The sequence below is a fragment of the Podarcis vaucheri genome (assembly GCF_965113315.1).
Source record: "Podarcis vaucheri genome assembly, chromosome: 12".
In the NCBI taxonomy this organism is placed as follows: domain Eukaryota; kingdom Metazoa; phylum Chordata; class Lepidosauria; order Squamata; family Lacertidae; genus Podarcis; species Podarcis vaucheri.
Genome location: NC_138750.1, coordinates 38849723 through 38861693, shown reverse-complemented (window position 1 = coordinate 38861693; position 11971 = coordinate 38849723). Strand labels below are relative to the sequence as shown.

Sequence of the window (11971 nt, the reverse complement as noted above, 5' to 3'; positions counted from 1 at the left end):
ACAGACTGAACCTCCAATTGTGACTCTTGCTTGCATGAATGCAGGGCATAAGAAAGGGGTGTACTGCGGACGAGTAGAAACAAGCCTACTGTTACAAAGGTAAAACTTGACATTATCCGCTCTGCCCACTTTTGCGTCTGGCTCTGTGCACCACTGGCATGTGGCTCCTGGGAGATTGCCAAGGAAGGAAAGCGGTTCTTGGCTGAAAGGTCACACCCCACTCCTGCTCGGAAGCTCTCCTTCAGATGCAGCCCTATAAAACCGGAGTGGGGCACCTGTGGACCCCCGGAAGTTGTGGGACTGGAGCTCCCACCACCCCCTGACCATTGGCCAAGCTGGCTAGGAGGGATGGGAGTAGTAGGCCTCTCCGTCTCCTTTTTCCCTGAGGTTAAAAAACCCAAACCCTCCTTTTTTCACAGATGATTGTCTCCCTTTCCTCCACCTCAGGTTGCGTCTTGTAACCTGTTGTGCAAAGAAAGGCAACCGGCACGAGCGGCTTATTTTTTTGCCCTCGCGCGAGACAGGCGCAGTTCGAGCTTTCCCCACAGGTTCCCTCTCTGAGGAACTTTAGGCTCAGCGAACTCCATTTCCCGGGAATCCCGGCTTCTCTTCCCTCGGCTTCGCTCCTCCGAAGCGAAAGGGGGCTTTCGCGCCGACGCGAAGGCAAAAAAGCCTCTCGCTCCCTCTCCGCCTCTCCGGGCTGCTGCATGTGTGGGGAGCGAGGGGCGGAGCTGGGAAGCCTCTGAGCTACAGCAAGCCGCCCAATGCAGTAGAAGCTCGCCGAGCGAACGGAAGCCCGTCCAGCACAATGCAGCACTGAGGCGGCGGAGGCGGCACTGGCGAGGAGGAGGACGCGCGCCTCGCTCGCTCGCAAGGAGAAGGAGACCCCGGGAGCGGGGGGCGCCTTTCCTCTCCCCCTCCATGCCAGCCGCCGTGTGACCCGCGCTTATTGCGGGCAGGAGGGGGGAGGAGGAGGAGGAAGGACGCGCCTCCCTCCTTCCCACCCGACCGAGACCCAGCCATGCAGCCAGCGGCTTCTCTGCTCTCCTTGACGCTTTGTGCCTTCGGGATGCTCTCCGGAGCCGGCTCCAGCCGCGCAGGTAAAAATGAAGAGAGAGTGGGTGGGCGTCCTCGCTTCACCTTTGCATCGCGGCACACGGACGCTCGGCAGGGATCGCCTTGCAGAGATCTCTTGGGGGGGGGGCAGAGGGAGCCACGGCCGGTGCAGCCGAGCAGCATCCCCAATGCTTTCCAGGGAGGCAAAGCAAGAGCGCCGCTGCATCCCGTGCGCTTGCGTGTCTCGGGGCGTGTGTGTGTGTTTAGGAAGGAGCAGGTAGCAGAGAAAGATCCAGCAAGGCGAGGCGCGAAAAGGGTCTCCCGCTAAGATGGAGCTGGGCGGGCTGGCTTCTGGCTTCCTCAGCCCTGCAATCCGGAGCGCGTGTGCCGCCTTGCTCCTGGCCGCTGCCCGCCTCCCTTTACGTCGCGCCCCGGAGGCTCATCTTTTGTAAATAAAAGCGATCCCGACCTGCTTGATCGTGACTGTGTCTCTTTTTTCTCCCACCTCCCCACCCTCCTCTCTCTCTCTCTCTCTCTCTTTCCCCGAGGAGACGCCTTGTTGACAGAGATGGAGCGAAGGGACGGGGATCGCTTTATGGAGAGGCAAAATATCGTCCCTTTCCGGCTGATCTATAGCACGGACGGTGACAACGAAACTCAACACGACGTGCTCAACACCCGCATCGGCGGCGGCGGCAGCTTCGGTGGGAAGCAGGTGAGCAGCAGCAGCAGCAGGCGGCCGTGGGGGGGGTAGCTCTGGCTTCCGGTGATAGTCAGAGAGAAAAGGAGAGGGCAGCCTACTCTTTGGGGTTTTCTGTTGCCCAGGAGACGTGCGCTTGGGGAAAAGGGAAGGAGGCGGAGGCGGTGGCTCCTTCCAAAACGCTAGTCCAGGTCTGATGCGCCATGCATAGAAATGACAGTCGGAGGGGAGGGAATTTTGCAATCTAGGCACAGCGGAGGTACCCAGAATGAAGTAATTGCCCTGGGAAAGGAATGGCTATTATGAAAGAACAAATCCTGCAATTTGTCTTTTCTTTTTGGAAGTCAGGTGACCCTCTTTTCTGTCCTTTGTGGAAAATGTACGCATCAGCGTAGAAATCTTGGTTTCAGCAAGATGGGTTCTGTTTTTGGCAGTATCATGGCTCTAAAAGCAATTGTTAGCAGACCACAGGGCGCTTGCTGAAAGCTTCCCCAAGTGGGTCTGATCAATAATAGCCAGTGTAGATATGCATTTCCTAACTTCCTGGCAGAATGTGCGTGTTTTTTGAATGGTTTTTAAGTTTCATCTGCCATGTACAGTATATAGTTTTAGGATTACAGGAGCATTTAAGGTTATATTTTGAATAGAAGGTTATTTCCTCCCCTCATCTGGAATGTATTTGATAACTTAGCTTGAAAAAGTGTGTATGTCTCTGCAGGAAATTTGTCCTCTGAATCATATTTGTAACTAGTTTATTTAACTAATTTATTTACGCTGCCACCCTGTACAGACTTACCCGGGAATACAGTATGACCTATTGCATTCATTGAAACTGCTGAGTAGATATGCACAAGATTGTGCTAGTAGCCAGGTAGTTGCAATCCTAAGCACACTTAGAAGGGAGTAAGCCCCATGGAAGGCAATGTCTTTGTAAACATGCATTGGATTGCATTGAAAATTAACTGATTCAAGTCATTTTTTATTTTAAAGTCTTCTAAATGAGTCTAGAGTTTTAAGAAACTAGATTTGTGTTCAGTGGTACCTCGGGTTACATACGCTTCAGGTTACAGACTCTGCTAACCCAGAAATAGTACCTCGGGTTAAGAACTTTGCTTCAGGGTGAGAATAGAAATCGTGCCCCAGCGGCGCGGCAGCAGCAGGAGGCCCCATTAGCTAAAGTGGTGCTTCAAGTTAAGAACAGTTTCAGGTTAAGAACAGACCTCCAGAACGAATTAAGTACTTTACCCGAGGTACCACTGTATATTCATTTGTTTCATTCTTCTGTTTAGGGTGTGTGAGTCATTGCTTTCAGATTTTTCCATTTATCCTAAGTAGTAAGAATATAATGTAAATTACTTTTAAAGTTAGGAAAAGTAGAAAAACCCTTGAGCAACAACCATAGCTAGCAACTTGCAATCCTCTTATCAATAGACTCTGTTTTACATGAATAACTCACTCTAGTTTGTTTCAGTGTTCTGTGTGATCGTATGATTGCAGAGCTTTTGCAAAGCAACATGCTTACTGAAACAAGAGTTGGAAAATAATTGGGTTTTGACAAAGGAAAAAAAAGTTTTTAAGTGAGATTTTAACTGCTTGAGCTTCATTTAATTACACTGATGGGAATTCTGTAAGCAAAAGCTTTAACCTCAAGTTGCAGTGTTGCCTGTGGACGATGGGCAATGCATGAATAGATAGAGCTTCCCCTTGAAGTTTTCACTCTAGCAGCTCCCACTACCAAAGAGGCAAGCCTTTGTTTCATTTAAACGGGCTTGGCTTCTCAGGTATGAGAGCTGTGTTGAAGAAAATAAATACTTACTGTATTATCTTGAGTTCATTTTACAAAGTATAGAAATTAATGGTAGTTAATATTGGATGGTTTGGGGTTCTCTAAAGCCTCAGCGCCTAGGGCTTGCCGATCGAAAGGTCGGCGGTTCGAATCCCCGCGGCGGGGTGCACTCCCGCTGCTCGGTCCCAGCGCCTGCCCACCTAGCAGTTCGAAAGCACCCCCGGGGGCAAGTAGATAAATAGGTACCGCTTACCAGCGGGAAGGTAAACGGCGTTCCGTGTGCGGCTCTGGCTCGCCAGAGCAGCGTTGTCACGCTGGCCACGTGACCCGGAAGTGTCTTCGGACAGCGCTGGCCCCCGGCCAATAGATGTGAGATGGGCGCACAAACCCCAGAGGCTGTCAAGACTGGCCCGTTCGGGCAGGGGTACCTTTACCTTTACTTTAATATTGGATGGTTTGGGGTTCTCTCCATTGGTATTCTCCAGATGTTGCTGCACTACAATTCACATCATCCCTTACCCATCATCCCTTACCCTTGGCCATGGTGGCTGAGGCTCATGAGAGTTGGAAGCCAACATCTGGAGTCTGCCATGTTGACTATCCTTGTTCAGGGATATATGGTTTCTCTGCTGATCGGTCAAATAGCTCTACATAATTTGCACATTAGTGATCATAGTTTACTGTTGATCTGTTGGTGCTCTTGGTGCTGCTCATAGTTTGTGGGTTTAACAAGGTGTCCATGCCAGTGATGTGAAAAACAAACCATTATCAAAAGCCACTGAGCAAATCTCTCCTTTTCAAGGTTATCTGAAGACCCTAAAGTTTGAAACACCAATACAGTCACAAACACAGCTCAGTTACCTTACAAAACACTGTTACATATTGTTTTCCTTCTTCTTTGCCCAGGCTGCAGCTTTCCAGAAACTATAGCTTCTAATTGGCACCTGCCTGTTGAGATATATTGTGCACTAAGTTATGTGTTCCTAAAAGCATTTCATGGTGTTTTGCAAAGTCATGCATCTCTGTAATGTCATCGCATCATGAATTATGTGACAGATGAAATATGTATTGTCTTAATCCAAGTTTCTGTTTTGCTGCATTTTTTTAAGAACTCTTAAAGAAAGTCACACTTTTGCTCCACTTGCTCTTACAAAAGTAACTATACAAATAAGCCCATATTGTCAGTTGAAAACATTTTTAGTCCATCCTTTTTATTTTATGCGCACTTCTTCTTAATTTAGGTTGTGTGCATGATAGAATGAACTGCCCCATTTTGAAAATCATTTATTTACAGAGCAGGCATGGGTACTGTCATTTTCACAGTTAAAATATGGCTTGTAATGAAATAGACTCAAACTAAGACTGTCATCCCAAATCATGGGCCAGATAATTCACATGTGCTATGAATTGCCTAAAAAAGGGATGCGGGTGGCTCTGTGGTCTAAACCACTGAGCCTCTTGGGCTTGTAGATCAGAAGGTCAGTGGTTTGAATCTGCTCAACGGGGTGAGCTCCTGTTGTTCTGTCCCAGCTTCTGCCAACCTAGCAGTTCGAAAGCATACCAGTTCAAGTAAATAAATAGGTACTGCTGCTGCGGAAACTTAAATGGAGTTTCCATGCGCTCTGGCATTTGTCAGGGTGTTCAGTTATGCCAGAAGCAGTTTAGTCATGCTGGCCACATGACCTGAAAAGCTGTCTGTGGACAAACGCTGGCTCCTTCGGCCTGAAGCGAGATGAGTACCTCACCCCATAGTCGCCTTTGACTGGACTTAACCGTCCAGGGGTCCTTTGCCTTTTTACTTACCTGCATTGCCTAATGATGTGTACTTGGAGAGACGGTTTGGTTTGGCTTTTCCTGCACAAATGCAAGGTTGTTAAGCAAGTTTTATTACTTTAGGTCTAACAAGTGTCCAGAACTATGAGAGCTGGTAGTTACTCAGCAAGATGTTGTTTCCATGTGAGATTGAAAGTAAATACCCATTCTGTTTTTAGGCAGCGTTGTAAATATTCATAATCTGAGAACAGATGATGCTTTAAAACTCCATTGGTATAAAATAGGAGCAGAAGATATCACATATGAGCTCAGCGGATGTTCCCAGTGAAATGCAACATAGTCCTCCTGGATCCTAGTGCCTGTGATGACCTTCTTGTCCATAATTCCTTACTGTGCAATTCATTAATAATACCCCCAGAAGCCAGGGCTGATGGGAGTTGTAGTCCAACAGCATCTGGTGGATCACAGGTCTCCCCACCTGGTGTAGAAGGTATGTTACATCTTAGCCATTGTCTCTGATAGTCAAGCAAATAAGGAGGGTGGTAGGGGCATGATCTTTGCTGTAGTGATAATGGCAGGTGGAAGGGTGGGGTCTTCGCCTTCTAAGTGCTGTCACCATTTCAGTTTTTGCTTGGAAGCACCAAAGCGCTGGCCCAGGTGCTGAATTTGCCAGTCACAAGAGAACGACAATATAGACCCCTGACCAAGATGAGCAGTGCCTGTTGGTACGTGGGCCTTAGTTGTATACTGTGTCTACTGAGATTGCATAGGTTTATGTTTCCTTTTTTGTTTGTTTCAATAATAATGAAAAAGCTGTCTCCTGTACTAAGGAGTGGCCTACATGAGCTGGGATTCCAATGTAATGCCCTTCAGATGTTCCACTGCAATTCCCATGAGCCCAGACAGCATGGCTCATGGTCAGGGATGATAGGAATTGTAGTCTAACAATAGCTGAAGGGCACCACATTGTCTTCCTCTGTCTTAGTGCATCAGTATATTGTAGTGTTCTTCTTTTTGCGCAGATATATATTCTCTACTTCCCCATGTTACAAGTCTAAAATTTACCGTATTTTGCGCCCCATAGGATGCTCCGGCCCATAGGACGCACCTAGTTTTTTTTTTGGGGGGGGAATAAAGAATTTTTTTTTATTTCCCCCCCCAGGTGCGGGGCTGGAAGAACTAGGTCGGGGAACAGTGGGAAGGCACGCTCTGCCTCCCCGCTGTCCCCCGAGCTTGTGGGGCTGGCGATGGGGAGAAGTGTGCTGATCCCGCGACTGCAGGCAGCTCTGCACCGCCATCCGGAGCGGGGGGGGGACTTAGCGCCCCGCTCGGGATGGCGGCGCAGAGCTGCCTGCAGTCCCGGCACGGCAGACAGCTCTGCGTGGCCATCCCGAGCGGGGCGGGCTTTGCTCCCGGTGGCCGCGCAGAGCTGCGCTGATCCCGGGACAGGCAGCTCTGCACCGCCATCCGGAGCGGGGCGGGACTTAGCGCCCCATTCCCGATGGCCGCGCAGAGCTGCGCTGATCCCGGGACAGGCAGCTCTGCACCGCCATCCGGAGCGGGGCGGGACTTAGCGCCCCATTCCCGATGGCCGCGCAGAGCTGTGCTGAGCCAGGGACTGCAGGCAGCTCTGCGCAACCCTCGGAGCCGGTCTCCCGAGGGTTGCACAGAGTTTCCTGAAGCCTGGAGAGCGAGAGGAGTTGGTGCGCACCAACCCCTCTCGCTCTCCAGGCTTCAGCGAAAGCCTGCATTCGCCCCATAGGACGCACCCAGATTTCCCCTTCATTTTTGGAGGGGAAAAAGTGCGTCCTATAGGGCGAAAAATACGGTAAGTAGGGTAATGGACATTATTCAACAGAAACTCTTACGTTGTATGTGTAGAGCTGATGGACATATACCACTGAGTCATATATAATTGCTACATTCAACCAATATAGTATACGGGTTAGGTCTGCAACCCTAATTTCCATTTTAATGAAGCTTACTGTAGCTTAGTCACCGACATTCAGCCTCGCCTTCCTCGCAGGGTTGTAAGAATAAAGTGTGTATGTGTGCGAGAGAGAAATCATGTTTGTTGCCATGAGCTCATTGAAGCAAAGGCAGCATATAAATCAAATAACTCAGTAATATGAATAATGATGATAATTTTTTCTATATATGCAGCCATAAGAAGTTTCATTTCACCTGTAGTTACTCCAGCTTGGGGGATTGTACTGGGTTTATTAGGTCAGACTCCATAAGTGAAGGGAATTGAATCAGCCCCTCAAATAACAAAATTAATACGAGGAGGGATCCCACAATGAAATTACCGTATTTTTCGCTCTATAACACGCACCCGACCATAACACGCACATAGTTTGTAGAGGAGGAAAATCCGTAGGCATGCCACCCGTAGGCATTCCCTCCATAACACGCACAGACATTTCCCCTTACTTTCCAGGAGGAAAAAAGTGAGTGTTATGGTGCAAAAAATACGGTATGTGTACAGAAATATATTGAAACTCATGATTGTTAGAAACTTAGAAAAACCAGATAGGAAACTGGATGCCCTAGTAATGTCCACCTAACTCCATTCACCTAGCATTTATTCTTTAGGTGATGTTTATGACCTGGTTTTATGGCGCCATTAAAAAAAGTGAGATGAGATATTTGTTTGGAATTTCTTGCAAAGGCTTGAAAGGCATCTAGATAGGCCTGCCATCTCCCGGTTCTAATCAATATTCCATTCAAAAAGCTTTAATGTTTTATGCACTCATTGCTGGAAAGTTTTATCTGTGGACCTGTACCATTAGTAATAGCCAGTTCGTTTCACTGGCCAGGAGTACTGCTTTATTCTAGCTTGATGCGGCGAATTGTAGGGGGAAATGTTGTTCTCTGGTTTATTGTTCAAATTTTGCTCGGTCCGCTGTTGCTTTCCGGGAGTAAACTCAAAGCAAGGACTAATGTTTCATTCCAGGGAGAGTACAGTGGTACCTCGGGTTACATATGCTTCAGGTTACATATGCTTCAGGTTACAGACTCCGCTAACCCAGAAATAGTACCTTGGGTTTAGAACTTTGCTTCAGGATGAGAACAGAAATTGCACGGCGGTGGTGTGGCGGCAGCAGGAGGCCTCATTAGCTAAAGTGGTGCTTCAGGTTAAGAACAGTTTCAGGTTAAGAACGGACCTCCAGAACGAATTAAGTACGTAACCAGAGGTACCACTGTATTCATCGCCTGCATTTTTTGGTTAAAATGCAAGCTGCATGTTCTTCAGGTTGGGACAAGAGTGAGGACTCTCCTCTTTGTGCCAGGATCCTGATTGGGTGGGTGGCGTCAAGACCCTGGGAAGGGTGTCTGCTGGTTTGCTGTGACATACAGTGTGATTGTTAAGGACTCTAGGGCTGATGGTAGAACTGGCAGACAGGGATTGGGTTGAGTGAGGCAACACTTGGTGAGTGAGTTGCTGCCTTTTTTTGGCCAGTTCACTGGGTGGATAGGCTACAGCCAGGTAACCTGTGAGTTTGCCATCTTGTTCTGATGATTGATTAATTGTATCATTTTTTGTATTAATATGCTGTCCGTTGTTTTGGGCCTGTAAATAAACCTGAATGTAATGTATCATGTAGTCCAGCCTTAGCCAGCCTGGTGTCTTCGAGATGTTTTGGACTACAGTATTAATTTCATTTGCTGAATGGGGCTGATGGGAGTTGTAGTCCAAACTGTGTGGCGGACACCAGCTTGGTGAAGCCTGATGTAGTCATTGCATTCTGATTCGAGATTTCCAATTTATATGACTGGCTGTTAGTTAGTTAGTTAGTTAGTTAGTTACAGTGGTACCTCAGGTTACATACGCTTCAGGTTACAGACTCCGCTAACCCAGAAATATTACCTCGGGTTAAGAACTTTGCTTCAGGATGAGAACAGAAATCAGGCTCCGGCGGCGTGGTGGCAGCAGGAGGCCCCATTAGCTAAAGTGGTTCTTCAGGTTAAGAACAGTTTCAGGTTAAGTCCGGACCTCCGGAACGAATTAAGTACTTAACCTGAGGTACCACTGTAGTTTGTTTATCAGTGTTCACTGAGTTTACTAGAAGCCGAACAATTAGTCTGGCTGTTTTTTCTTGCAATTTTTTTCCAGTAAAGCATTTCAAATATTCCTTTATTGATATTAATTTCCCTTTATCCAAAACACTCTACTCCCTGACATCTGAAGTAAGATCAGAGTTTATTCTGGCTGTAGAGCTGGGGATGAAAGCGCTTCCTGCACAGGAGACATAGCCAGAGAGGGTCTGATTTCTCAGATCTCTTTCACCCTGTCAGCATTCTGGGAAGTAACTGATGGCTTGGAGAGAAAAAAACTGACCAAGTTGGCAATAAATCTTTCATGAAACTTAGGGCAAAACAAAAGAACAGTCTGGACGAGAGCTACGATAGTCAAGAAACATCATATATAATATCCCTTGTTTAGTCTACTGCCAGGTCTTTCCTGCTTTCCTGAAATAAGACAATTTAAAACAACACCCAGCACTTTCCTCAGTAAACAGTTTACAGCCTGTGAGCTGGAGAATGTCTTGATGCTACCCATTATGGCTCAGAGACTTGTGTTTGGACTGGAATTATATTCAAATCCCTGCTGAACCAAGGGTTCCTAGATGAGAGGTGGGGAACTGTTTTCCAGACAAGCTTCCAAGGGGTGTATGGCAGTGGTGGGTGGTACAATTTTAGTTCTGTATGGAATGCTGGCTAATACACCCCGCCCTACCCACTCCCTATCCTCCACACAGGCAAGCAACAGCCAGTATCAGAGTTGAAGGACATACAGTGGTACCTCGGGTTACATACGCTTCAGGTTACACACTCCACTAAGCCAGAAATAGTGCTTCAGGTGAAGAACTTTGCTTCAGGATGAGAACAGAAATCTGGCTCCATCGGCGCGGCAGCAGCATGAGGCCCCATTAGCTAAAGTGGTACCTCAGGTTAAGAACAGTTTCAGGTTAAGAACAGACCTCCAGAATGAATTAAGTACTTAACCCGAGGTACCACTGTATTCCAGCCAGGCAAAAATTTTCTGGGTGCGAATCATGACCAGTAATTATTTAAATAATAAATAAAACATGAATAATTTAACAGGAATATTTCAACATATCAACAAAAAAATGAAGGATATTTATACATTGGACAGACCCCAGGAATTTTGCATCCATGGTGAAAAAGGGTTGGTTAGAAAGGTTGGGGATGAGGAACCCTTTCAGTAGGTTGATGTAACTGGGTGGATGTACAAAACATTAAGAAACCATATTCTGTTTGACAAATGGAGGTTAACCATGGCTTTATACCCAGGAACGAGAGAAAAATGATTCATTGTGCATAAAGTGTCCTGAGAACAAAAGAAAAGCATGACTATAACAGACCAGAGGCCCATCTAGAAAAGTATTCTGTTCAACTAGTGGGCCAGTCTGGTGCCTATAGGAAGCTCACAGGTTCTCAAAGACAAACATGACATGGCAATACTGTTCCAGAATTGCACCACTTCAGACCGGAGGCCTTTAAGGCATGATCTAAAATGGTTTAATTGCACCCTGATGGGGGAAAATATCCATATAGTGAGAAAACTAGTATGCCCAGAATAAGCCTATAGAATAACTCTTCTGGGAACAAACTGTTTCTGTACCCTGGAGCAGAGGTGGGGCAAGTCAGTCTTGAATTCCCTGCATGCGACCCGAAAAGTAAATTGCAGAAATAGTTGTGCCATCTGATGAACTGTTTTAGGGAGCCCCAAACATGCATGGTTGTTTAAGAGAACCTAGGAATGAATGAATGAAGAATGCGCGATCCAAGACCTACCATATGGTTAAGGAAACTATTTGTTCAGTCTGTGGAGAGTGAATATTAAGGTGATGTTCAGAAATGCCTAAGAGTTACAGAATCAGCAAGAGTTCCTTGGCTTGATTAAGGATAAACAAATGCTGGATTGGGGCTGCCCGCAGTGTCTTTAGAGTGTGAGAGTTTCTGCAGCTGATGTGTTCATTGCCACTGGGAAATTGCAATAACGTTGTCACAGGACACTCTTAAATTTGATTCATGATGTTTACTGAAGGATGCTCAATTAGCTTCACTGTGTCTATCATTCATGGTTGGTTGAGTGTAGTTGAGAGCTTACAGTCTTACCAGTGAGATCCATTCCAAGTGTAGCATTCTTTTGCCTAAAGTGATTTCAGATGGCAGGACTTTAATGTTGCTTTGAAAAACGGTGGGTGATTCCCAGAAAGGACAATTCACCTGCAGGCATGAGACCTGAGGGTAGAACCACATATGATGTGGGAGCCCCTTGGTTGGAATTCCTGATGTCTTTCTATTTCTGAAAAGCAGTATGTGGGCGTTTGGAAAAGGACTGCAAGGGAAGAAAAGTCCCTGCAGAAGAAGAAGAACTCACAAGGTTTTCCATCTATAGCTAACAGTAGGGTAATATTTTGCAGGGGAAGGAGACTTGAATTGAGGTTTTGGTGAAGAGGTAAACTCTCCAATAATTTTGCTTTTTTAAAAATAAAAAGAAGTACGTCTAATTAGGAACCTTTTTCATTCCATGCTTGGTTTGACTCTTGCTTGGCAGATTGTGTGCAAGAAACCGCATTTTGGTAGGATGTTTGATTTTGGAACTGGGATGTATAGGCTCAACT

The 11971-nt window shown here is 46.7% G+C and overlaps 1 protein-coding gene across 12 annotated transcripts in view; it reads left to right on the top strand.

Moving 5' to 3' along the window:
* The first annotated feature begins 720 nt into the window (after positions 1–720).
* ADAM22 (ADAM metallopeptidase domain 22) overlaps positions 721–11971 on the top strand; it is a 120668-nt gene continuing 109417 nt past the window's right edge. For 6 of the 12 annotated variants that reach the window (XM_082194142.1, XM_082194137.1, XM_082194139.1 and 3 more), the window contains exons 1-2: positions 722–1100; positions 1605–1771. In XM_082194142.1, coding sequence (XP_082050268.1) covers positions 1022–1100; positions 1605–1771 — 246 coding nt within the window. In that variant the 5' untranslated portion in view covers positions 722–1021. Of the gene's footprint in view, positions 1101–1604; positions 1772–11971 lie in introns of all 12 variants that reach the window. The other 6 variants (XM_082194141.1, XM_082194140.1, XM_082194132.1 and 3 more) reach the window with 5 other exon arrangements.